Here is a 23,449-nt window from a genome sequence, read left to right as displayed (position 1 = left end):
CCACAGAATCACAATGCCTTTGTCCAGTTCACATATAGCAGACTCCGGTCAAATTACTATCAATAGATTTGCATGAAAACATTTTGAGCATTTATTTACAAATCATAAGTAATCCTGCTATTGCTAGCTAGAAAACAAAGACAGGTACATAAGGTGCAAAGGTAGTAGGTAAAAGTATTAATATCTGATGTATTGGTATACTTTCTACAGCTTATAACAAAAATATGGATGTACACAACTTTCAAAAACTTTAAGGAACCATTTAATTGCCAACATTCCAAATAACCAGCATTAATTATCACACCATGAAAGTACTAAGACAATAGTGCATGGAGTGATATAATTTTCAAAGGAGAAATTGCAAAGAAGGAAATTGCAGTTTTTTGACATAACATTAATGCAGTGGATAGTTTTCACAGTACTCTATGAAAAGAATAACATATTGCTTCTCTTTTGAGAGTTTCATACCTGCAATTCTGTCTATTTTTCTTATGCCATGCTTTACTTTTACCTAATATAGAATTCAATAATCCATGTATTTTCACTGTCTCCCCATGGTTTCACCAATAACTCATGCATACTGCCAACACTAAAAAAGCATTTATAAATGTAATATTTATTCCTTAAAACCTGGGAAATAAAGAAGGATAAAGCCTTTATTTAATATGCAGTATGTTGTCTGTTTTTTGTTTTTTTTTTTTTAATTATTATTATTATTCAGATTACCATGCATTTGGATAAATTCCTATTTCTATTATCTCTTCTTTCCAAACATGGGTGAAAGTTCATGTTCATTGAAGGTAAGAGGATCTAGTTAGCACTGTGGCAGCCCTAAAAAGCCCAAAGGGAACATAAACCATGCAAACCTGGAGCACTGCCAGGAACCATCATCTACCACAGCTGGAATCAGAGGGCAGCATTTGCAAAGATTATGCTCTGCCTTCTGAGCTGGTGTGCCAAATACAGCAGCTGAAATACTGGAAACATGAGGCCTCCCCCTGCTTGAAATCATAAACTTTAGCTCTTCCAAAGTGAACACATTTCCATTCTCAGATACATGCTGATTCTCAAGCCACACTTTGGTACTTAATTGTAGAGGAGAAAGAATTAGTCTCTAATGTGCTATGTTTTTTATCATTGCTTTTCAACTCCATTAATATTCCTTTCAAGAAACTCTACCCGAAAATCAGAGTTTCTCACATGTCTTCTGTTCCCTTTATTCTGACAAAACATCTGTTGAAGCATCATTTCTGCAGTGCTGGCCTACCAAGACATATTGAAAAATTAAAATGGAACCTGACCTAAATACACAAACAAGGATGTTCAAAAAGATACAAAGAACACCAAGAAAAATATCAGGAGAAATATGATTGCAATGTGTGTAGTTTGAAATCTTACATCTCAAGCTAGAAACCACAATGCTTTTGGAAAAAATCAAGGCAATTGCTACGTATGTCTCTCACTCTAGAGCAAGCAACTCAGAAGGTATATACGTCATTTTCACAATAAATTGCAGAACTACTTTTCTGGTTTCCAAACCATGATAATACATATGTTAATTTAAGGATTTCCAGCACCATTTTTAAATTTTTTTTTTTAGATTTTTATTACTGCAGAACTGGAAAAGGAGGAAGGAAAGAAACCAGCACTTTGACCCAAATCTCATTTGCTGTACTTCCTGACTTCAACAGCATTAACCACTTGAGTAAAGGGAGCAGAACACAATATTTAACTTAAAATTTAATTGAAAATTTAAGGCACAATTCTCCATAGAATGAATTGAGATTTGGAAATTCTGCAATGAAAATTTAAGGTAGAGCTTAGTTTTTAAAGCTGTTGTCTCTGTTTAGGTTGTCTCTAAGGTCCATACTAGTGATAAGGTAAATCCCTAATTCCTGCAGGAAATATCGTTTTTTTTTTTTTTTTTTTTTTTTTTAATTAGTTCAAGTTTGACTCCTAACATTTCTTGAGGGTTTTCTTCCATTTTCTTCAGTCATTTTTTGCTTTCATGTTTTTTTGTTTGTTTTGTTTTTAATTCACTTGTTTTCACTCACTTGATAAATTCCACAAGAAAAAGAAAAGAAAGAATAAGAAAAAATGAGGGAGACAGAAAATTCATCAGTCATTTCTTCTTCTCTGGTAAAATAATGCTGATGCAATACATATGATGCCAAATCCTAAGGGAATGGAGTTCTGGAGGAAACCTAATTCCATCCAGCCAAAAGTCTAAAGCTTAGCTCTACTCTGTTTGGCCCCACAGTTGTTATAGTTTATTTATTTTTTTGTTTTGTTTTATTTTGTTTTTTTAAAAAAAAAGAGAGAGAATACATGTTCTTATTAAAAAATATAAGTCTATAAAATATTATTTAAATTAGTTCTGCAGAAACTCCAAGAGGAATTTCTACATTCTCTTTATTTGCCTCTCTTTTTTGCCACCTCTTCTTTAATAACAATCAGAGCAATATGAACCTGGATGTGAAAAACTTTTAACACAGAGTATGTAAGTTTCCTTGTATGATTCCTCTATAGAGTGAATGAAGAGGAAAAAGGAAGATCTTCAGTATATCCTGAGAAATTACCTTTACATACTTTCCTATCCTTACGAGCAAGACAAAGTAGCCTAGGCTTTCTGTGCAATAGTGATGAAAGCTAGTCATGTGTCTAGCTACCTTTCAGATGGGTTTCACGATGAAGATCTGCTCCTCTCGCTTCCAAAACAGAACAATTAATGAAATAATAGCATTCTAAAGATATCCCTTGTGCTACTTTTTCAAGATTTTTCCTGCATATGAAACAATGAAAGCTACATATTTTAGTAACATGCCAAGTATATCAAAATAAACATAAATGCATCGCTACCTGCAGACTAGGTTCCACAAACTTGCATTACTAACTTCTGTTCTTACAATTGAGATTTCTGCCAATTAAATCAGCTGTCAGGGAAATGTAATTTTAAATAAAGACTGGATCCAAAACAGTGTAAAGCCAAAGAGACTGTGAGAGAATATGCTCTATTTTCATCTTCTTAAGGTTTCATAGACATATACAACACACTCACTTTTTTATTGATATAATATGGGTCCAGGTCTTCCAAGGGCTCGGACACCATTCCTGGAGGTATGTCACCATAAATAAATGGCAGTGTTTTTCCTGCTTCCAAGTCACTGTTTGGCTTTGGGCCATCTTCTTCATCATCATCTTTGCGTTCTTGTTTGGATTTCTTAGCTTTTTCTTCATTGATACGCTGTTCAATCGCTGCAAGTGATTCTCTTGTGAAATAGCGGAAGCTGTCAGGTCCTGGTGGTACCAGCACTGATTGTGCCATCTTTTCATCCTGCACCTCTTAATTACTGCTTAGCCTCTCTCATAAAAAAGTGCTAAATATATATTAAAAAAAAAAAAAAAAGAAAAAAAAAAAGAAAAAAAACATTTTAGAGCAACACAAATAGCCATAGACAATGCAAAGGAATATACCTTCATAGAATTTTCTGTGGGACATCTTTATTAAAGACAGTAATTATTATCCAAGAGGAGATTTTTGTGAATTTTTATTTTTATTTTTTTCTAGACAAAATATTTTCTTTTGCAGCTAACCTCTTGGAGGTAAAAGCATCAATTCTTGTGACATTTAATTTAAAAAATTCTTAGTCCTTGTGAAGGTAGATTGTCAAAAAAAAAAGATTGTATAAAAATGTCACATATAACACACATATAACACAACAACATCACCTTGCTTTTTTCAAGGGTAATCCTATGATCAATCCATTGAATAAAGTAGGAGATACTTTCCAGCACATTCAGTGTGAGGCAACAGCAGTTCAGAATTGTTTATGGTTCATTTTTGAGGAGTGAAACTCCAGTCACTTCACCTTTTTATTATCCTGAAAGCTGTAACTTGAACCAACCATCCCTACAGCAAGATGGACCAGTAATCACTCTCAGAATCCACTACTGCCACATAAAGCCAGAAGGATCACTTTAAAGCAATGTGAGATGCTCCTTCTGCTCAGGTACAAATATGCTGCCTTTGCAGAGCTGCCAGCTCAGGAAACAAGGGACCAGGCATAAGCACCTGTATTCAGATCCCCTGCCTGGCAACACACTGTGCACTGGAAGAATTGCTGAATTAAACAAAAATTATATTTAATCATTAGATAATGCACTTGTTGACCTTTTAGTATTGATACCATATAAATTATATTATTATTATATATAATTATATTATATATAATTATATTATATATAATTATATATATTTTAAACAATTTTCAGTGGGAAGAGCAGAACTATTTTTTCTTGATGTCTCCAAACAGTTCGGTTAAAAAGAACAAACAGAAAATATTTTTAATGCAAATACTTTAATATGAAATCATAAACACGATCTCTGCCATGCATTTTTCTTGAGAGTCCTTATCCTGTGTAAGCACATTAAAAATACAGCAAATGCAGTAAAAAATAACTTCTGTGTAAGTAAATAAACCCAAGAAACAATTATCAAATTAAAATGATACAATAGTTAGAATACAATCAGTATGATCCTATTTTACTGTCTCACTAAATATACATACTCCAGCACAGCTGCAACAAATTCCTATTTTGGAAGCCTGCTAAATAAACTGCGGCACGATACTTTCTCCTCCTTTTCATCCATATGCATATAGCCATTTACACCTACATAGACATCCCCACACATCCCAACTCCTGCAGGTCTCCCTGAAAACATCCTCTTCCACTGCGGGCAAATGCACCTGGTGCATTCTATCATGGACGGTCTGTAGCAAGCTGCTGCTGGAACACATGCACAGACCAGTAGCAGCAGAAGGGTTAATTAGGAAAATGCAAGTGGTCCTACTGCAGAATCCTGTCAGATTTTATAGTCAATGACAGGAAAAAAAAAAGCATAATCTTGTCTTAATACTGCAGAAAACAATTAAAAATTGATTACCAGTGTAGAATCTTGCACTTATGTGGGTTTGGAATGGCATCAGGGAAGACTGCAGCTAAAATTCCATCATGTCTTTTCCTTCTTCTTCTTTTTTTTTTTTTCCTTTTTTTTTTTCTTTTTCTTTTCTTTCTTTTTTTTTTTTTTTTTTAAAAAAATTCTCCTTCTACAGACCACACCTAACTTCCTGCTGAAGGATCCTGGTTATTGAAGTCAACTCTGGCATTTCCTGTGAGAGACTACTAGGTGTTGTAACTGTTATTGCCACTAGATGGTACTGATATATATCCATAAATTTCTGTCAGAAATGGTAAAGAATTTTTGCATGCTCGAACACTTGCTTAAGCTGAGACTCTGGGACTAAAATATACAATTTTATATAACCAGCCAGGTCTCTGTATTCTCAAAAATTCTTTTGAATATATAGCAGCTACTGCTGTTGAGACCATAGCTGTTAAAACTGGAAGGTGACACAGAAAAGAAAGTAGGAGGGATAGCAAAGTAAGAGAAATAGAAAAATGGTGGTTGCACAGACAAGTATACAACCAAAGCAGTTGCTGAGCCTCCCAGCAGTCTGGTTTATTTTCAACCAAAGCTTGTATCTGTTTTCTAATATACATACATAGAACATTTGATGTATATTCTTTCTAAATCTAGGAAACCCAGCAACGCAGAGGAAGGGTGGCAGTTTGTAAAGTTCACTGCAGTAGAGAACTGCTGTACAGTAATCACCCACTATCAGTAGGGAACAAGACAAGACCAGGAGGAGCACTACAAGCCCTTCCCATGTGGCAAGTCAATCAGCTTTGGGCTACACACAACCTAAATGTCATCTTACTTCTTTTCTCTCTCCTGCTTAATCTGTATTTTCTATGCTTACTGATTTTCATTCTTTCTCCCACTGCATTGATATCACTATTTTATCCCCCCTCTTTCATGACCAGAAATATTCCGTCCTTCCCTCCTACTCTCACACATACCCTAATATCTTCAAACTTTTCAAGCAACACATTTCTGTACCTAGAGATTCAGACCTTCAGGTAGTCATTTATTTTGGTCCCTCTGCCATCTCCTTTCCTTGAGCTGAGAAAGGGATTAAAGAAGCTGTGGAAAGTAATAAAAAGTAAAGGGTCACTATAAAGTGAGAAAGATTGGAGAAGCAAAGAATACGAAAGCAGAAGAAAAGCCACTTCTGTGGCATTAAAAGAGGACAGTGAAAAAAAGGACAAATATTGATAATTTGGTTCTTTGGCAATTGTGGCAAGAGAAAGAACAGTTTGATTGGATCAAAAGAGAGTTTTCAAAACTTTTAGGCAATTAAGAACAAGTGTGTCACAGCAAATATAATTTAATCACATCAGAAGTAGTGAATTGGTTCTAAATCATTTAAACACTACAGAATATTTTAAGATTATAGTAAAAGCAGTGTTTGAATGAAAAGTCTTTTCATGTGACTTTCTACTTTTACAAATGATTGAATGAAATCCATAGAAATTTTGCAAACAGTTCTATGTGATCATGTTTTTTTGGTTAAAAAGCTTTGGATGACAACTTCTGGCTGCCTCCGCTTAGGACTGTGGTTTACTTGGAGCTGCTCTGCAGCCTCAAAATAAGAGGATTATGAGACAGCACAAAATTCACAGAAGGGGTAAAGCAGCTTCTGACTACAAAAGGATGTTGATTATTAATAAATGCAGATGTGTGTATGTGTTTATGCAGCTGCTTATGAAAGATAAAATAAGGCAAGTACCTGAAAAGCTTGGGTAATCCACACAATATGGAAAAGGGGCTTCCCTCTGCCACTACTGTTATACTACATTAAACTGTATGATTAGTCTGATTATTTATTACTTATGATATGGGTCAGTAATTACCTCAGACCTCAATTTGATTTCCACCTATGCTATACAATCTACAGGCACTGAACTAGGATAAACAGTGAACAGTAAGGACGAAAAGAAAACAGCCAGAGGGACACTAGCCTTAGATACTTGGGTCTGTGGTCTTGCTAGACTGTAAGGTGAAAAGAACAAGCACTTTAGAGACACAGATGGGAGGGAAATGCAACATAGTCTTTGCAATCTAAAAGAGAAATATATATATTCCTAAAGAGGAGACCACAGTAGTACAGGCAGAGAAACTAGTAAAAATTGTTAAAAAGTATTAATTGGATGCTACATAGCTATTTTAAATGTGATAGATAAAATTAATAGAGACAGGAAGAGATTATGATTAAATCGATCAGTATCAATCAAAAAACAATCAAATGTAACGTACATTTGAAAATTATTGTTCACATCAAAAACTACCTAAAATATAAATATGGAATAATACGAATTCTGATAATAGTTGACATTCGACTGTTGTCTAATTTCCTACCCACAGCCACGGATAAACTTTATGCCTAGTTCGATCACCAGTGGCATCCACGTTCCCACTATTATGGCATGTGTGAAAGCGTGACATGGACTTTGTCCTATTTTCTATTCATACAGCGAAGAAGCACTCATGGTCCATATAAAAGGCAGAGTGGAAGAAGTGTTCTCTGTCACATGTAAAGAAATTCTACATGACAATGAATGACTTTTTCACTGGACAGAGCTGAGAAACTTCTGAGTCATTTCCAGGATGTCTAGGAGCCCTTAACCTATAGATAACCCTGATTAATAATTATTTTTTTTTTAAAAAAGAAAATAGAAAAAAGTGCTTCTTCTCAAAACTCTGTAAAAATTAAACCGTGTGTTAAATATTAAGGTTGAGCATTAAAATGTACAAGTGGCAACTTGCCATCACTCTGTGGTTCTGTGATCCTTTCACTCTCAGTTATTCCCAGCTGTGTTCCTGCACTCTAACAGAATTGTCTCTAAGTGCATGCCTTTTCATTTATAGTTCTGAATTTCATCTCATTCCAGTAATGCTTGTAATCAAGCTCATCTAGTCTTTTCTGCAGAATAGTTTGCTCCTTCTTTGACAATGCTTCCTAAATTTGTGACTGGAGTAAATTACATTGGTGTATTTCTACTTTCATTGCTGAAACAATTAATATAAATTTCAAATAAAATTTGTCCCCAAAATATAATGATTTAATTTACTCACCTCTTTCTCCTTCCAACTATTTTTATTTTTCCCTAGTCCAACACGAAGAAATTAAACCAACCAAATTAAAAGTGACCATTCTCTAGTCCATTCTCTTACTTGCACCTTCCACTACCACTATTCCCACACATGGATAAAATAAATTCTGGAAAAATACCATTCTATCTCAAAGAAGCATTCTATCTCTTCAGCATCCTATGGCACTGCATGAAAGACTGTATAATATGACTACTCTGTCTGAAGGGAGAAGATTTACAGTTCATGTAGGATCTCTGCTAAGATTTATGGTCTCACTACTTCACTGCTGAAATCAGTAGACAGCTGATAAAAATCATTTTTCCTGTGCTTGAGGTTTGTGTTTGATACTGTACTGCATTACATGTTCAGTAATCCAAGCTCTGACAGAGGTCTCTTCGTGCAGTATCTGTGTGCTGAATGGTGAGATACAAACAGTAGGTGTTTCTATACAACACATTCTTCCAAATGGCTCTTAGAAGAGCTATATAAAAATATAGCTTCCTACACATTGTCCAACATTTAAAATGGATGGGTAACTAGCAAGTCACCTTTGAAACTGCAGTTTCAGAAAAACCTTAGGCCAATATGAGACAGTGCTGTCAGAAGGGATAGTCCCATTCTCCATTCATTCTTAGTCCGGTCATTTCCCACTGTGCTGGCTTTAGTCAGTTAAACTTTAGTCAGATCAGTTCACTGCCCTGTCTGAAAACTACAAGTAAGTGACTGGATTTCAGCCAGAGCAACCAGCTGATCCATCACACTTTGGAAAAGTAGTTAAGAGACTTAATTAACCTTACTTTCAGAGTGGAATGGAATAGCTGACTATCAACAGCATCTTCCAAATTTTAGTGTTTCTAACTTCAAAGCTCAATACAGCTTAACATCCTTGAGTATAAGTAAGAGGGTCTTCAGTGCTTGAATTCTGGAGCTGAACAGAACTCTAACATGATGCAGTCGACAAATGTAAACATACATCCTGCACGTGGTGTACAACACAGTATAGCTAAGATAGACAAGCAAAAAGGCTCACTGAAGTGTCTAGATACAACTAAATCTAGAGATTGCATTGGGCCAGCATGCCTGTACAGAAGCCTTAGGACTGCTGTTCATAGATCGGGAGGTGACCAGCATCACCTTCTGCCTCTCAACATGGACTAAACGTTAGGACCGCATTTTATGCAAGGATGTGTGGCAAGGATCATCTAATACGAAATAGATAAAGATCTATATTGGGAAAGTTTGGAGGTTCCTTCAAATCAATTTTCTCACCATCATTAAAAGCTAGTTCAGGGCACTGCTCATAGGGCTACGACAAGATGTACTCCCGGAAGTATGAAAATTACATTGATAAAAATTGGTTGACTGGTATCTTTACTGCTTACTGGCTTACTTACTGTTTGGTTGTGGTTACGCACAAGATTTTGCTCCCTAATGGTTTCTGAACAACTCCTGATTTTCAACCAAGTCAGTGAATGAAGAAAAAAGCTCGTTGTTTTTCCAGATAGGAGGCTCTTAAGTCTTTCTTTCTAGCATTAGACTATTGGTATCTTTCTTCACTAGATGAAAATACCACTTTATTTATTGGATACAGTGAAATAAGCTTCATGCCAGATTCAGATGAGCTGCTCTACTGTTCTAGTATGACCAGAGGAACAAACAAAGGGCAATTTATACCTAAGATTCAAAACAGTTTATCTTCAAAAATTGAAAAGAGTTCTAAGTTTCCCTTTTGTCTTCCATCAATGAGGGAGACAAAGTGATGCGAGAAGAGCACTCACCACATCCCTAATGAAGCTGGTTAAGAGACTGAGGCCTTTTGGCCATCTAGCTGAGGCGGGCCTTCCATCACATCAATCTTTGCCCTGTTGTCTGTTGTGAGGAACATGTTCCCATAAGTACGTTCTTGTATAAGTAAGTGTCAGGCTAGAGATATATCCATTTTTAGTGTGTTTGTGTGGGGAGAGTGACTACACAATTTGAAGATGTAATGATAACAGAAGTGCCATATGTATGGGATGAGCTAGATATTTCCAGATGCCTGAATAGGGGAATGTGCTGACTGCTTATGCTGTTAATAAAACATGCTGTGATTTCTTCCCTGACAAACCACAACCCCTACTTTAACATTCCCAGTATGGGCATTATGTAAAGATGTTTAGAATGAAATCTTCATTAATCTTAACTACATCATGACTACAGAAAATTTAATCATATATAATTTACATCCTTTTGGATAGAAGCCACCAGTTAAGAGAGTTTAATGTTCCTGTAAGAACTACCTAGCAATTTCGGACAAGCAACATAAATCATGATTCGGAACTTACTGACGAGTGATGGCAGTAAACACACTGCGTTACCGCCTTTATCATCTCTGACTGCCTTTTAACGCAAACACTCTGCATTTAGGCACCAAAACGGCCCTTTTCGCTTGTCACAGCCCATGTCCGGCTGTGCCGGTGAAGCTGCGCCAACGCCGCCCCGCTGAGGGGCGGGGGGCTCAGGACCCCAAACTCGGGGAGGCGCCCGCAGGGCCCCCCGAGGAGCCGCGGCCCCGCAATGGCGGCGCGGGCAGCGAGCGGGGGCCGCAGGCAGGGAGCGGCGCTGAGGGGCGGCGTTGCCTAGCAACCGCCCGGCGGCTGCGGCACCAGCGCTGCGGCCTGGCAGCGGCGGCGCCGCCCAAGAGGGGCCGGGGTGGCTCCCGCTAAAACCCCTCCTGCAGCCCTGGGCGGCGGCCGGGGACTGGCCTGGGCCCCCCAAGGCCTGAGGGGTCCCCCGCGGTGCGTGAGGGTTGTTTGCCTGGCGCTGCGGGGAGGATAGTGCCGGCCAGCCCCGCTGGTTGCTCCGCCATCAGCTGGCTCCCCTTGCACCATCTGGGTGCTTTTTTTTTTTTTTTGAGGAGGAAATGGAGACCGTAAAACTCTAGATAACAGCATAGGGAGCTGGGTGCCACGCCAGTTGTTATGTGATCTCCCTACTTAAAAGATGGTAGCTGTGTTTTGAGCTGTTGGTTTGTTTGGATAAGAAAAAAAAAATCACCGCTGCCAAACAACCCTGAGCATAGATTTTGTTATGTGAGAGCATTGGGAGGTACACGTCTCCACGAAAGTCTGCAATGTAAACTAGGTGGATCCGAATAATTAATGGTGCCTTCTCTAAACAGGCCCTCAACTGCAAGGGCAGTTTATTAGTAACAAGCACAGTTGCCCCTCGACCTTATTTCTAAACCAATACGCAGTAGCCACCAAAAAAACATGAGGCCATTTCCACATGGGGGGGGGTACATAACTTCATGGATAGCACATGAGAACTTCCCCTTGGGAACCGTGCTGCCTCTGATGGGCTCTCTGCAGCTGCACGGCACCAGCTGCTGCAGGGATCCTGCAGGAGTTAATGCAGCTTGAAAGAAGCATTAACTCTCCACGTATCCATCAGCCACAGAGAGCAGGATGCCACAGACTGTTTTCCTCGTCAGCACTCTCATGCCCCTACCTGAATGCCCTACTATGTACCTGCACTTGGAAGCATATCAAGGTCTCTGAAGCAAGCAGAAGCAGCAAAAAGCACAACTCCCTTCCCAGCTTCCCTTTGCAACTAGAATGGAAGAGCTGGCTTTGTTTCAGGGAAGTGCCAGTTCAAATAAGCTAGAAGCAAACTGGTTTCAGTGATTTGTGAAATTAAGAGAAGGTCTCATATTTACATGTTAATATTCCTTTAGTCTCATGATGGTTTATGGGTTAGCAGTTGTTACTATATCCTTAGGGATATATAGTGCAGATGGGCCCAAGCCAGCCAGCTACTAGTTACAGGTTGTCCTGTTTCCTGATACTTGCAGACAGGGCTGGCAATACTGTGTATTAAAGAGACCTGACCAGTCCCATTTTCCTTTTTTGACCTCTCTCCTAGTCATTGCTTGATTACATCAAACTTTAAACACCTTAGAGGTTTGAAGCTATGAATTCCAGAGGTGCTATTTCTTCTGTTATATCTCTGTCTCCAGATGGGATTTTTCTGCAGATGTGGGCTGCAGCTATAGGCTGTGCTGGTTTTGGACTCTTGACCTACAAGTAGGAATGCTTTCATCTTTGTGTTCTCAATGATCCTATACATTGGTTATTAAAAATACAAAGGGAAATACAGAAGGAAAAGGGGGGAGGTTGGGGAGAAAGGGAGATATATCTGGGATTGAAGACTGGAAGCAGAAAAAACCTCCAGGAAAATCATATCTGGAAGAACTGTCTGCTGGGATAAAGAGACTGTTTCAAAATTAGCAGTAGTAGTCCTTGAGGCTGGTTAAAGAGAGACAAAAAGGTCAAAGACTTGTAGATTATTATGACCAAGAAAATCATGTTGATTTTCTGAGTCTGAGCTCACAGAAGAGCAGGCTGGGAATAAGTGAAGGAAAAGGAGGAACAGGTGAGAGCCACTGTCATGGGCCAAGCTGAGGCAGGACAAAGCAAACAAAGCTTGCACTGAACAGGCAAGAGAGGGAATAAAGAGATGAGATAACTGGCCTAAGATTAATTGGAAGAATGGACAATGAAATAAGATCTGAAAGTGAATTTACAGAGAACAATAAAGATAAAAAGCTTAGAGCCCTGTAAAGTATATGTAAACATACATTGAGTAACTGCAAATTGTTCTTATGGGTATTGATATACCGTTCCTAAAATTATATATAAAAACTCTGATAAAAGACTTTTTGGAGGAAGAAGGACTGAAATGTTAGGATATGCTACAATGGAGATTTGCCTTACTTTTGGTGTATTTGTCAGTAGATACTATAAAGCAACATTCAATTAAATAGTTTATATATCTTATTTTATGCAGTATCCAATACAGACAAGCTCTTAAAAGCAGTGAGATTATTTTTGAAGATGAATCCATCACTTCCTTGATGGATTGTGAAAAATGCATTGTGGGAAGGGAAAAGAGGATGACAACATGGGCAAAAAGTACAGTCCTTTGCCTAAGGTCTGCTTGTTGCCCTGGAGAACTGCCTATTGCCCCTGCCTCTGTGACGACGAGTAGGACAGCTCCCCTCCCTTCAGATGTCTCTGTCTACAGACATCTCCATCTGAGACAATCTGAACTGCTTTCATAGTCACTGGAGAAGAATGGGTTCTTTAAAAGGCAATTCTGGTGACCTGTTTTAGACAGACCTTAAAATAAGGGAAGTAGTGCCCTGGAAGTCCCTGTTTCTCTGCTGACTGTAAAGGGAAAGAGATGAATTCTACTCAGTACTGCGATACAATGGCAGGCAGTTCACTCAAAGCACTTTTCATAAGTGACTACAAATTTTATGTCTAATTTCCTCAATGTAAAGACAGCCTTTATTCAATGTTCCACAGCTTGACTTTGCCACTTATTAATGTTATTTTAATTAGATTTTTTAAATATGGAGTATTTAGATTGAACCTTGTACTTCCACACCTCTTAATTAAGTATCAGCCACTTGTTCTGCACCTTTTAACATTATTCCCACTTTACATTTTCAGAAACAGAACCACTTATGATTTGGGAGACAGAATGACATACAAAAACATACACGATTTGCCTACTGATGCACTATAACAAAGGCAGGGTGAGAACTGAGTATTCCTGTTGTAGCACTTAGCATTTAAACTAATTACAATAATTGTAAGAGTTAGATTTATCACAGCTCTGCCAGCTGTCCAAAACTTCTCTACAGCTGAGTAAGTATGTATTTTAAATGAAGGTGTCACCAGCATGAGGCATGTAATGGTGGATGTACATTCAAAGTTTGGCAACCTAAAATGAAAAGAGACACCAAACAGCATGAAATCAGATCCCATGATAAATAATATGGCTGGTGGCTTGCGCAGAACACAGCTGGGTGGTTATATTAGCATTTCCCAGACCGGGATACAGGAACCAGTAGAAAAACTTGGGGCTATAGATTCATTCCCCTCTGCCTCCCATGCAAAGGAAGAGAGCAGGCATCACCACTACTCCCTGGTGAGCTGACCAGCATATTTGTTTCTCTGTGTAATGAAAAGCTCAGTCAGATATACAACATTAGGAAGCATTAAACAACTCTCTATTAAATTTAGAGGATTTTTTTTTTTTTTATCTGAAAGGAAACTGAGTGGTTAATTGGTCCACAATTAAATAGAAATGCCATTAAAAAAACTGAAACAGCTTGCCAGGACTAGTTTCTGCTTGCCTTTTATATTGTCATGATAAGCTAACTGTCATATCAAGACATTAATTGAGAATATTATGAACACTGTAAAAACATTTTTATGGATAAAGCTATCCTGGGGGACAAAGTGCATATGGCATACACGTGCGGTGAAGTAAGATCAGAAAGGTGATATCACTGTGCCATCAAGAAACTTGAAGGGCCTGAGGGAGCTACACAGCTTCATAAATGTGGGATCAGAGATCATTATGGGTGTTTATGCTGACATTCTGCATAGGATGGTTTATAGCAGTCCCCTGATTTAAGGTCAGCTTCTACTGGAACATAACTTTTTAGAATGCTAAATTCACAAGAATCCCTCTGTAAGTTATCTGATAGCAAAGTATTGCAATAAAATGCACACCTTATTTCAAATCTGGATTCCAAACTTCTGATTAATATCTGAAATAATACAAAGACACGTTTTAATATTGCTTCAGATTGCATGCTAAGCTACTTTTACATTTCATATTCACTGGAGAATTTGGCAGGTTTTAATGTGTTATGTAAAAAACAAAACAAACAAACAAAACAAAAAACCCTACAAACTTAGATAACAATGTCTTGGGGTAATGAAGTTAAACAAATTTCTGTGCCACTTCTGCTTTTAAGTATAAGAATGTGCCAGGAATTGAAAGATGAACAGTTACAATGTGTATCTGCCCCAAACTAATGTGTTTTTGCTCCTGAGCTTTTTCATGAGGGGGAAAACTCATGGAGGAAAAAAAAAAAAAAAAAAAAAAAAGTAGGGATTCAACATCTGCAAAGTTCTGGTCACTGTTTATGAAAAAGCAGATTCAGTTTCAAGGTATCTAAAAGGGGGGGGGGGGGGGAGAGGGAAGGGAAGACTCCCCTTTATAATTTTTAAGAAGTTACATAAGTCTCTCTTCATGAGAAAAAGAAGGACAGCACAGGATAATCTACAAAACTTGTTGGCTAAAATACAACTGCCCATTGTAGCTGGGTAACCTGGAACTGAGATTTGTTCATTTCATTGGAGTTTAGACAGTTTAATCCAGAATCATTTTTTAACTGTAAATTTTTCTTATCCACTTTGCATTTGAATAAAGCCAGGGAGCAGATGTTGAAAATCTCCTTGGGAGAGTTTTTCCTTTTCTACCATATAGCCAGCAAAACTGGTTCTGATTACAGGCAATACAACAGTTCCCCAAAGAGTTCTCACATGTGCTCCTTCCTCACAGTATCACCTGCTGCCTGGAGGTGTACCACTGCCAAGAGATCTTCCCACTGGAGCCATACACATGAACTGCCCACCTCCATACAGGAAAATGAATACACACTTCAATGTTTGCTTTATAGTAGATTGTTGTTTTTCCTCATATGTACTGAATTTCCCTTCCTGATTTTTACATTATCTTTCCCCCAAACATTTGATTGCTTTTCTCCTCTTGTCCTCAGATTCCCAGGGGATATTTCGTTTCCTTATCACAGTTTCAGAGCTGTTCACCCATCTTCACAATATTTATATCAGCTCACTCAATTTCTGCATCATACCCATCATCTTCTCACTAAGGACAGATTATTCTGAGAATGTGTGAATCCTTTAACTAATTTGGAAGCAAGGTCAATACCAAGAAAAGCAATATAATTCCTTTCCCAGCAGTGGAGAACGCTTCTGGGTTCCCATTCTACAGAGCCAGATACCAGCATGAGTAATAGCACCTAAGTGTCCTATACAAAATTAGAGATCATTATTTTCATGCCCTCAGGCTTACTTTTTTTTTTTTTTTTTTTCACTGAAGGTGAGCGTGGAGTGGAGTAACATCCCCTCTGTGTGAAGGCTAACCTGCCTTCAGCTTGGCTTAGAAGGCCAAAGCTTTGCTTCACATCAATGATCATTCAACTTGTAAACACTAAAGCTGGAAAAAGTACAAATATCTTTTTACCGTCACAAGTGTTGTAAAAGAACTCCACAAGATTTTAATGTTAACTCTATCAAACAATCCAGTGTTGTAAAAACAAAATTTAAAACAGTAATTCTTGAAATTGTTCTGTGACTGTTGCATATGTTTATCCTAAAAAAAAAATAAAAAAGCAAACTGGTTGCAAGATAGAAAATGTTATTCTATGGAAAAGTGACTCTCGTACTTGTGGACCAGTAACACTTACAGTCTATTGCTTCCTAATCAAATTGATTTCTCCAATAACTTTAAGGTTTCCATCTTGCCATTGCTACTGACAGTAAAACTAGGTGCTTTCCATTTTGTTACTATTAGAAATTTCACAAGCCAAATCATAGTAAGTTGGCAGCTCATCCTGCATCCCAGTATTTTCAGAGAATGTTCTCATTGCTTCATTAGAAGAATTTTTCAGTAGTAGTATTTTGGTACCAAGGAGGCTGTCTACCATCAGCACTTCTGTGGTACTGGCCATTCTACAAAATGGAAACCTGTCCCTGCACCACAGAATCTAACCTGTGTGAAGGCATTTGCCAGTAGGATGTCTGTGCAGGCACCACTGATTTCTCGATCTGGAAACAATCACGCAGTATTTGTCCCATGTCTGCTTTCAGGTTAACACAACTACAGATGGAAGACTTTTTCATTCTGCCTGTACCAGTACTTTTCTTTTAGTTTCCATGGTTTCATTATTGACACTCAGTAAATAGAAAACATACGGAGCTCACATACTCTACAGATACACCTGTTATGCTCTTATAATATGACCTTGTGTGCCACAGTCCTTGTTAGAACAACCTCTCCAGAGAGATCCAGTGAGGAAAACTGATCTTACAAAGCTTCCCTTGGGGCCTGGGAAGTAGGATTTTCCACTGTTTTGAACTAGCTACAAGTATTTATAACTAACCAGCATCAAATGAGTATACAGTCCTCCTAAACAATTTTCATTTCATTAGAGACAGTCCAAATTATAAATATCCTAGGTAGAATTCTCTTTACATATTAGTTGTGGTTGTAGGGAAATTTGCCATAATTTTCCCTGTAAGCACAAAGTGTGTTTAGATATTTAGGTGCTTTTTCAACCTTCTTTTTGTTGGCACCTGTTTATGGAACTCATTTTCCAAGAGAAAATTCAGACCACAGTATCTATGGAAAGCACTGTTCACACTTCTGACTTTGTTCTATCTATATGCAGTTCATAATGTATTAAACTCTGGCCACTGTTCTTCTCAAGATCAAAGATCGTCAAATTTGTCTGCATGTGCACGTGACTGGTGCCATTTTGTATACATACATGGAATCTGGCTCCTAATATATCTGTGATCCTACCACGACAAATGAGTGAATCTAGAACACATTGTATTGCTTTAGAGAACTTGACTCATTTCAAAATGAGTCATTTAGATTTATCATCAAACAAAACCACATTGGGGTCAAAGTCTGCAAAGGATTTTGCAGTTACACTGAGGAGAGTGAGAAACGGTGAGGATGGGATAGAAAAAAAGTACATATTAGTAACATCCATTTAGACGTGAAGCTTCTGCTCCTCTCTAAAAGCCTGCTGATAATTTAAAGCAAAATTTGCATTGATGTCTAAGGAATGACAACAGTACAATATGGAAATATTGTAGCTTTAATTTAGTTAACTCAGCACCAGCAGAATGAAAGCTATGATATGATAATCTAGGAGGGCAAATAAGTAATCAAAACAATCAAGCATGTTCGTACAGTTCCATAAAGCACATATACTGCACTTGAAACCAAAGGATTAAACTGAGAACTGGCTCACGTATGTCTAAACTTACTGTAGTCATAATTTTTACTGCAGGGTTGAAGGATATCCAATTTTATTTTATTTTATTTTGGCTGGAATGGGCTATTTGACATCTTCTAAATATATTCAAGTGCTGTTCCTTACAACTCCATTTAAGACCAGACAAGCAGCACCATATGGCATAAAAAGTAAGCATCTCCCATCATATGACAGGGTCCATGGTAGACCTTGCTGTACATACGAAACCTATACATCCATCACCCTAAAATGTGTGTCTGCTAATGTGATATGTCATCGGTTTGTTCAAGTAAAGTAGCTGTATGCTACAAGGAGCAATCATTTTATTATTGAACGTTATCCTGTTTCTTGGTAGGGAAAGTCTGCATTTTCACTAGATAATGGGAAGGAGCTGTGTGGATCTCCAAAGAGACGAAGGAGAATTTGCCAGCATTAGCAGGTCAGAAGAACAATTTATCTGGCCAAAATCAGATTCTGCCCTTGTTTAAGGGAAGCTGAGCTAAGAATTAAGAAGCAACTGTGATGGCAATTACACAAAACCTGAGAAAACTTCATATACAGACAATTACTAGACTTCAGATAGAGAGGCTTACAAAAATGTTATTGGTGAATTTTTTGAAGCTTTATATATATATATATATATATATATATATATATATATATATATACACACACACACGTATATACGTATACATACAGACACACTCTATGAACTGAGCTGACAGAGGCCTGTTTGTTTAGTATTTTTTTCAAGCATGAGAACGTCTTTCCAATGCCTTCAGTTTTGCCAAACCTTAATTGTTCAGATGGAATATGTTTATGCTGTAGGCCTCTGTCTAATCTCTTTCCTTAATGATACTATAAATGGTGAAGATTTTCTTTCAATGAAGTTAGAAAAGCTAAGCTTGACAATGCAGATATGTTACCTCATGATCTTTCTTGTTTATTTCAACTAGAATGCTTAAAAAAAAAAAAAAAAAACTGCACCATTAAATAGAAAAAGTACATTTTTTTTTTAAGCTTATTTGTTGGAAAGTTTGATAGTTTTACTGATCTACAAGTCAAGAACAATGAATCTATGGTGTTTTTCCATTTCTTTCTTTGTTTTAAATAGGAAGATTAAAAAGTATTTCCATTATTATTTGCAAGTATGTTTGGTAATACTGCAGCCTGAAATATTTTTGAGCTATTTTACTGAGAATTTCTGCTAGTCTGTTTACTTTGAATTTTGTCAAGTCGGTTGTTCAGGGAGTATAAAAGTTTGCATTTTGTTGCTCCTGTTCAAATCTATTGAAATCTGGCCATTCAGAACTTCTCTAAAATAATTTCTAGACACACTCTGAAAAAGCTTCTTAGCAGCTTGAAATAAATACTTATAGAGCTTCTGTGTGTTGACTGTGTTTTTGCCTAGCATTAGGAGTCCCTTCAGTGCAATTGGTAATCTCATAGCTGCTGAGACATCAAATGCTGAAAATATGAGCTGAAGCAAAGGCCTTCTGCTGAGACCACACCAGTAAAGAGCAGGAAGAGGAAGCAGCCTAACTTAAATAGGAGAGGGGAAAAAGGTACAATAATAGGTTCAGGAGCAGAAATAAAAGAGGTAAAGTTGTGAGCTGGGAAACAAAAGGAATTTGAACTGAATAATATGAATATAGTTATATAACATTTCTTTAAATCATCCTCTTTCAGTATTTTGTTCCCAAACCTTTACTGCATATCTTCCTGAAAATGCACTGATTACAAAATTATGAACTTCCTCCTTAGCTTTTGTTATGATTATTATCTTTATGGTATTTAGTGATTCTCAGCACCACTTGCCTCCCCTACATTAACACCTTTTTGAGATCAGATACATTATTGTCTTTGCAAGACAAACAACAGAAGAACAGGAGATTAAGGTGACCATTGACAGAAATGTTTTTTTAAGCCAGTGTTTCTCAGGCTGGAAGGTGTCAGTGAGAGGAGGTACAAGAAACAGATTCTTTCGAGTGGCTTCAGGAAGCCTCTAGAAAGGAGGCATGCAGGCTCCCTGATTCCTTCCTTAGTAAGCTGGGCCTGTGAGCAGAGGGAGTGGGATGGGTGGGCTCTGGTGGATGGAAGGCTGCCCCCATGTCATGGGAACACAGGACCTGGGTCTGCCACTGCAAATGCCAGGAAGGAGGCTAAGTCCTCTGGAGAAGCTGGTGCACGTGTGTGGCTGGCCTTAAAACAATGGAGGTAACACAATCTTGCTAGTGATTTTCAGGCTTCAGCTGAGAGCTGCATGTGTAAGAAGGTGTTATGGTTGCAATCATCGGTGTCTAGCACGATTCAAGCTATACTGGATTCCATGTCATCTCTGTCCCTTTAGGAGGGGTGCTGAGGGGCTCCTCAGGGGTGGAGCAGAGCAGCAGGTAAGCGACCTGTCAGATCCACTAATCAAGGCCTGTAATGAAAGAATCAAGCAAGCAGAACTGGCAGCGTCACTGCTGCTGGGCTTTTGCTGTGGCTGCAGCATGGGTCTGCTGTGCTGTGGAGATCTGCTGTTACATGGTGCAGAGAACAGCACGATTACAGGAATTTGAATGAAAAAACAAACAAACAAACAAACACTAAGCTGTCTTGTTATTTAAATTCCCTACAGAGGGTAGAGAAGGCCAACTTTTTCTCAGGGTCAGCTTTCTCTTGAACTCCTCATTTAAACACCTAACTTGAGTCATCACTACTGAAAGACAACTGAATCGTGCTTTGCCATGATATGTCCATCTCTGTGTTTGTGTTTGCCAAAGACTGATGTTCATAGTGTTCATAATCTGTAAGAATTTAGCTTCAATATTTTCTTCCAAGGCTTGTAACAACTCACTATATTTTTAATTTTATATACAAACCTAGAGCTTATCTTTGAAGCTATATGCTAGTTTGGCCTACTAACTGAATTTATGAACTCTGCAAAATTTCTGTCATAAAGAAAGTTATTCAATCCCTGAACATTGGTATAATAATTAAAAAAAAAAAATCAACATAACAGATCCAGGTACTTATCCACTTGCCTAATATTAAGAATGTGAGTCATCCCACTGACATACCTGTTTGTTGCTGAATTGGGGCCTATAGACATAAGAGAGCATTATTTATTTAATGCATTTGTTGCTGGAGGAAATTGCAGATCATTTGGGTGTGATTATTCATCTTTTCTCCAGACCTTTTCAGGAATGGATGATCATTTACCATCTAATGAAGATATCTACAGCCAATACAGTGGCTGAGCCATAGCCAGCTATACATAATGTAAACATTGCTCACAAAAATGTAACTAAGCAGGCAACATGCATAAATTGGAAGAATTCGTGAACCTTTTAATATTCCACGTATACCTAAAGGATCATCTAAAGCCAAGCCAGCATCTAACATTAAGATCCCAACAGACAAATTTCCGTTGCTTCACCAATCGCTAAAATACATTTATCTTTACACAGACAAGTGAAAATTTCCTACTTACCTCCAAATAATAGAAAGCAAAATACAATTTATTTAATCACACATTCTGTTTTTCCTCACATACAGTCTAGCAAGCCCTTTTTTGATCTGCGACTATGTAGATTAATGCATTTCTATGTAGTTTTTTTTTTCCTGAATAAGTAAGTGATTACTGCAAATAAGTGAATTTCAGAAAAGAAAAAAAGAAAAAACCCACAAGGCTTGAAAGAAAAGTAAGGGGGTACTGCATAAGCTTCCCACCTCCTGAGTCATTCTGCTGTCTCTCCCAGTGTGTATTATGCATCTAAAAAATAATGGAAGAAAAATATTTCTCATGCAATATGGACTGAAGTTTTTGCAGTTAACAGTTCATTGCTATATAGAAAGCATTTCACAAAACACATATATGTCTCATACGATATTTGCAGCACTGCAAAACCATGTTTATTTACAGACAAATCCTCCATTCTGTCTTCCATCCAGGAGAGGCTGTTCTGGGAGACAAGGGAGGGGAGAATCCCGTAAATCTCTTATGCCTCACAAAATCAAAATGTTGAATTTAGAAAGTAAAGAAAGCCACTGCCTGAAGATGGTATAAAGAAGCAACAGTAAATTTCCGCATTAAAACAGGGAGGGTAATTTTAAAACTGGGCAATCCCAGGGATATATTAATATGCTTTAGAATACCACTACAATTTGTATCCTGGATACAGCATGAATATAACCTCCAGTAGAAAATGAAAACACTTGTAGGTAATCACATCAAAACAACAATAAATTACCACAGTTAGGATGAAAAATAAAAATTCATAAGTAATTGTAATTATAAATATACAATCAATAAAATGTAGGACGAGAGAACTCCAAATAACATTTTTTTTTTTTTTTTGGTGTAATAAGACCTAATTAAGTACTATGAAAAAATAGAGGCAGTTGAAAAGATGTCTATTTTTGCCTCTTCTCTTGCTGGATTAATATTAATCGAAAACTAGGTGTGGCACCACAAGAGAAGACTCTTGGTACAAAATGACTGGAATTTATTGCCTAGGCATTTTAATCAAATATCATGCTGTCTTACCTGATAAAAAGAGAATTACAAATCATGGCATAAGAAATATCCATACGCTTGTAGATGATAAGGTTCCTTATACTGCAGGTTCAGGTTTCTTGGCAAAGAAGCTTGTAAACTCTTAATTTCACTGAAATGAAAAAGGAAAGAAATGAAGAAAGGACCTCCCCATCAAAACAACAAAGGAGCCTCTGCAGTATTCTGTAGTCTCTTCTCTTGCTTCCTGATCTGAGATTCACTCTATGAATCCCAGCATCGATCAGAAAATTGGTTGTGGGGAAAAAAAAAGGGAGGGGGAGACGAGGGGGAGGAAAAAATGAGGCAGCATGTTACGTGCTGGCTCCACCTACTGGCAAGGAAATGAGCTCAGCTGGATTTTTAACACCCTATCAAAAACAAGTGTATTTTAGTTTTAAAGCACATATTAGCCCTTAATTATACAGCTGGAAAATAAAGTAACTAGGTTATAACTAATGAATTCTTGCATATTTTAATAGTTTGATATTTAGACTGGGCTGCTTTTTTTATATATATATATTTTTATGTATGTATTTGGATACATGGAGTATGTATTTGGATACATCTGTATACAAGTAGTTCCAGAGAACTCAAGATTCTGCCAGGTATCTTTATTTTACTTTGTGTTAATGCATGAGAAAAGTAATTCTTCAATCATAACCTCTGCAAAGTAATAGCAAATGAGACTCCCTGCTTTTTACTTCTCCTTGTTTATTGATTCTTCAAAATAGAAATTACATTTATATCTTTATTGAAAGCCAGAGAAGATTTTTTTTTTTTTTTTTTATGTAGTACAAAATGAATGGATGCTTGTATTTGGCCAGGAATAATACATTATTGCTCAATAAAAAGTTATTGTGTCAATCTGTCTTATCAATTTTGTTGTAAGGCTCTCTTCTCTATTTCACAGCTCTGTAGTACTCTGGATACTATCAGT

The 23,449-nt window shown here is 37.4% G+C and overlaps 1 protein-coding gene across 5 annotated transcripts in view; it reads right to left on the bottom strand.

Moving 5' to 3' along the window:
• The window catches only part of LOC137858222 (sodium channel protein type 2 subunit alpha), a 77,222-nt gene extending 54,415 nt beyond the window's left edge, over nt 1-22,807 (bottom strand). For 3 of the 5 annotated variants that reach the window (XM_068685624.1, XM_068685627.1, XM_068685628.1), the window contains exons 1-2: nt 22,504-22,806; nt 3,059-3,377 (exon numbers count right to left, since the gene is read on the bottom strand). In XM_068685624.1, coding sequence (XP_068541725.1) covers nt 3,059-3,325 — 267 coding nt within the window. In that variant the 5' untranslated portion in view covers nt 3,326-3,377; nt 22,504-22,806. Of the gene's footprint in view, nt 1-3,058; nt 3,378-4,945; nt 5,072-22,503 lie in introns of those variants that run through there. The other 2 variants (XM_068685625.1, XM_068685626.1) reach the window with 2 other exon arrangements.
• Nucleotides 22,808-23,449: the final 642 nt, after the last annotated feature.

This window comes from Anas acuta, chromosome 6, assembly GCF_963932015.1.
Source record: "Anas acuta chromosome 6, bAnaAcu1.1, whole genome shotgun sequence".
Classification (NCBI taxonomy): Eukaryota; Metazoa; Chordata; class Aves; order Anseriformes; family Anatidae; genus Anas; species Anas acuta.
This window is presented reverse-complemented; position numbering and strand designations above follow the sequence as displayed.